Source organism: Charadrius vociferus, unplaced genomic scaffold (genome assembly GCF_000708025.1).
Source record: "Charadrius vociferus isolate BGI_N301 unplaced genomic scaffold, ASM70802v2 scaffold687, whole genome shotgun sequence".
Taxonomy (NCBI): Eukaryota; Metazoa; Chordata; class Aves; order Charadriiformes; family Charadriidae; genus Charadrius; species Charadrius vociferus.
In genome coordinates this window covers 278,266-281,335 of record NW_009649054.1, presented here as the reverse complement: position 1 = coordinate 281,335, position 3,070 = coordinate 278,266, and the positions used below count along the sequence as shown (strand labels likewise).

Below are 3,070 nucleotides of genomic sequence, written 5' to 3'. Positions count from 1 at the left end.
TGCTCACGCTTGCTGCTGAGCAGAGATGCTGCACAGCCTCAGCCCAACGACAGGGAAAGACACTAAAAAAAAAAAAGGGGGGGCATTCCCTTCCTCCCCATTTCACAGAAGGCACTACTGTTGATTGACAAAACAGCAGTATTTGGGTGGTGGTTCTAACTCTGACCCCGAAGAAAGCCAGTGCTGCTCTGGGGAGTGAAGGACCTGCTGTGGCCAAGCCCTCAGCCCCTATGGCTGGAGGAAAATGCTCATCACTCTCTTTCCTACAATATACAACTGCACAGGACTGAGCACGCTGCCTGCCCTTACTATGCGATGCCCTGCGTGTGCAGATAGCATCAGCTAGGTTTGGGGTTTTAATTATCCCTTCTGACCCTGATATTAGATTTTGCCAAAATATAGTCTTACAGATTAAATTGCCTGCCCACAAGTCCCGTACATTTTCAGTGCTTAGGTAGAGGAAGGGGGGGAGCTTTCTATACCAGTAATGCCGCAGGGTTCTGGCTGCACCGTACACAGGTTGTAGGGCAGCATTTTTCAGGGGTTGCCCGTGCCGCCCCTTACCCAAACAGAGCCCACAGGTAAAGTCGTGGGGCTCAGCCCTGTCCTCACTGCCAGGGCAGGAACAAAAGGGCGAGAAAGCGGGGGGCTGCCAGGGCAGGACAGGGCCCCGACCCGCTGCAGAGGCACACGCAGCCGCTCGGCTGCGAGAAGCCATCAAGTATTTACACTTAATTTGAGAGATGCTATAAGCGCTGCAGTGCCCGAGATCCCGCAGCTGAGAGCCGGCTCCGGCAATACCCAATCGCGGGCAAGGCTGTGAGGATAGAAAAGGCGAAACAGCAGCTCCCCAGCAGCACCAGGACCCGAAAAGCAGAGCGAGAGCACAAAACCAGGGGGCTGCCCATCACCCGTACCTCCTCCCCTCCCCTCCCCGGGAGGCAGGGAGGCGCTGAGCCCCGAAAGCGGTGCCGGGGGTGGCGGAGAAGCCCCGCGACGCCGCCGAGCATCCCCGACGGGCGCCCCGCTAGATGGCGGTACCCGCCCGCCCGCGCCGCCCCCGGCAGCCCCCGTCCCGCGGGGGGACCGCCCGCCCACGGGCAAACGCGCCCGGGACCGCGGGACGGACACGCAGGGAACCCCCAGAGCCTCCGCGGGACCCCGCCGGAATGTCACCGCCTCGCAGGGAACTGCCCGGGGAGTAATTAGGACCTCGCCCCCGCAATTAATTGCAGCCAGGTGGAGCCACGCGAGTTCCCGGCTGCGATGGATGGCAGTCGGAGGGCATTGCTTGAACACCTCGCGTGGTTTGGGGGTGATTCCCGCCGTCCCGGGGGCCGGGGAAATTTTGGCGTTCCCCACGCAAGTGGGGTGATGGAGCGAACAGCACCAGGGGAAAGCCGGGGGGAATGATGCCAGCGCGGCCTGCGGCTGCGGGGGGAGCAATCGGAACGGAAAATGTCCTGTATGGGGGAAAACCTCCGGACTGTGACGCCAGTTTCGTATCGGGGACCCACCTGCGCTCTTCTGACGGATGGAGGGGCCAGTGCTGGGGGTCAGCCGCAGCTCCTCTCGGGGGGCGGCGAGAAGGTTCAAAGTGCACCGAGTTTTTAAGTGTGTCCTCTCTGAAGCTCCAGCCAACTTCCCACGGCGCTGTAAAAACCTCCGCAGCGGGTCCGGGTACCTCGTGGCAAACGCCAGCCGATGCTGGGGGTCCCCAGAGCCCAGTGCGCACAGAGCTGTGGGGCTCCCCGCCTGCGGCCGGGGCTCCTGCCTTGCACACCACCTCCTGCCAGGGGGTATTTTCCTGGCCCACGCACGGCCTTGTCCCTGCGACACCCGGCCCTCGCGGGGAAGTCGGTTCGCAACACATCACCGAGCTGCCGCGTCGGCTCATGCTCTCCCTTACTCCCAAAACCACGCGTGTCTGACACAAAATGCACCCGCTGCAGGCGGTGCCTGTAGGACCAGGCTGTCCCCCCGTGCCCAGGGAGGATCCCCCGTTGCTGAGCTCTCCTGTGCATCCCTGGTTGTGGTCCCATCACCCCAATAAGGCACTGGAGGAGAGGGGACACCACCACCAGCCCCCCAAAGCGCTCCCTGCCCCAGGACACCCTGGGCTGGGGGCCCCAGTCCCCCCAGGCCCTGTGCAGCCCCCGGGGGCTCTACCGAGGGCCAGTGGGGGTCGGGGGTCCCCCCACCCTGAGAGCCAGGGGGCTGGGGAGGGAAGCAATAAGGTCTCCTGGCAGCGGTGAGGTGGGTAGGTGGGTGGCGTGGGGCAAAGGTAGGGCTGTACCAGGGAGCCTGAGGCCTGAGAGGGGCTGGGAAGGAAGAAAAAAAAGGAAAAGGAAAAACAGAAAAAAAAGGAGAACAGGAGAAGGGAAAAAACAAAAACAAAAACAAAAAGGAATAGGAAAAAACCAAAAAGGAAAATGACAAAAAGGAAAAGGAGAAATAGAAGAAAGGAGAAAGAGAGGAAGAGACAGGAAGAAAAAAGAGAAAAAGAAAGAAAAAGAAAGAAAGAGAAAGAAAAAGAGAAAAAGAAATCCAAGGCAAAAAGAAAGCAATGAAACAAAACGAAAAACACAAAAGGAAGACGAAAGGAAGGGAAGGGCAGGATGAAAAAGAGAGAGAGAAATAAAGGGTGAATAAAATGCAGGGCGATGAAGGAGGGATGGATGTAAAAAAGGCCGAAGGGAGGGAGGAGAGAGGGAAAGGAGAGCAGAGGGGAGACGCGGCGGGCTCTCCCCTTCCCCTTCCCCGGCCCGGCCGGGGGCACCGCTCCCGCCCCGCAGCCCACCGCCCGCCCCCGGCGCCGATTAACATCACGGTGCTTTGAACAAAATAAAGTCATTTATTGTCAAAGCATCCAACATACCCAGATAAACTATAAAGTTTAATAAATCTTTTCAAGAGGGGGGAGGGAAAAAAAAAAGAAACAAAACAAAAACAAAACAAAAAAAACCCCAAACCAACCGAAAAGGAAAGGTAACACGGAACTATCGAGACTCCATTTCACGGGCACCAAGTGACACTCTGTAGTAAAAGGGACGCGGGCGGCGGGGCCGGG

The 3,070-nt window shown here is 58.7% G+C and overlaps 1 protein-coding gene across 1 annotated transcript in view; it reads left to right on the top strand.

Moving 5' to 3' along the window:
* Positions 1-1,031: 1,031 nt before the first annotated feature.
* The window catches only part of LOC104289097 (actin-binding protein F-like), a 37,574-nt gene continuing 35,535 nt past the window's right edge, over positions 1,032-3,070 (top strand). Inside the window, exons 1-2 of the mRNA XM_009887993.1 lie at positions 1,032-1,037; positions 2,481-2,558. Of these exons, the coding sequence (XP_009886295.1) occupies positions 1,032-1,037; positions 2,481-2,558 (84 nt within the window). The remainder of the gene's footprint in view (positions 1,038-2,480; positions 2,559-3,070) is intronic.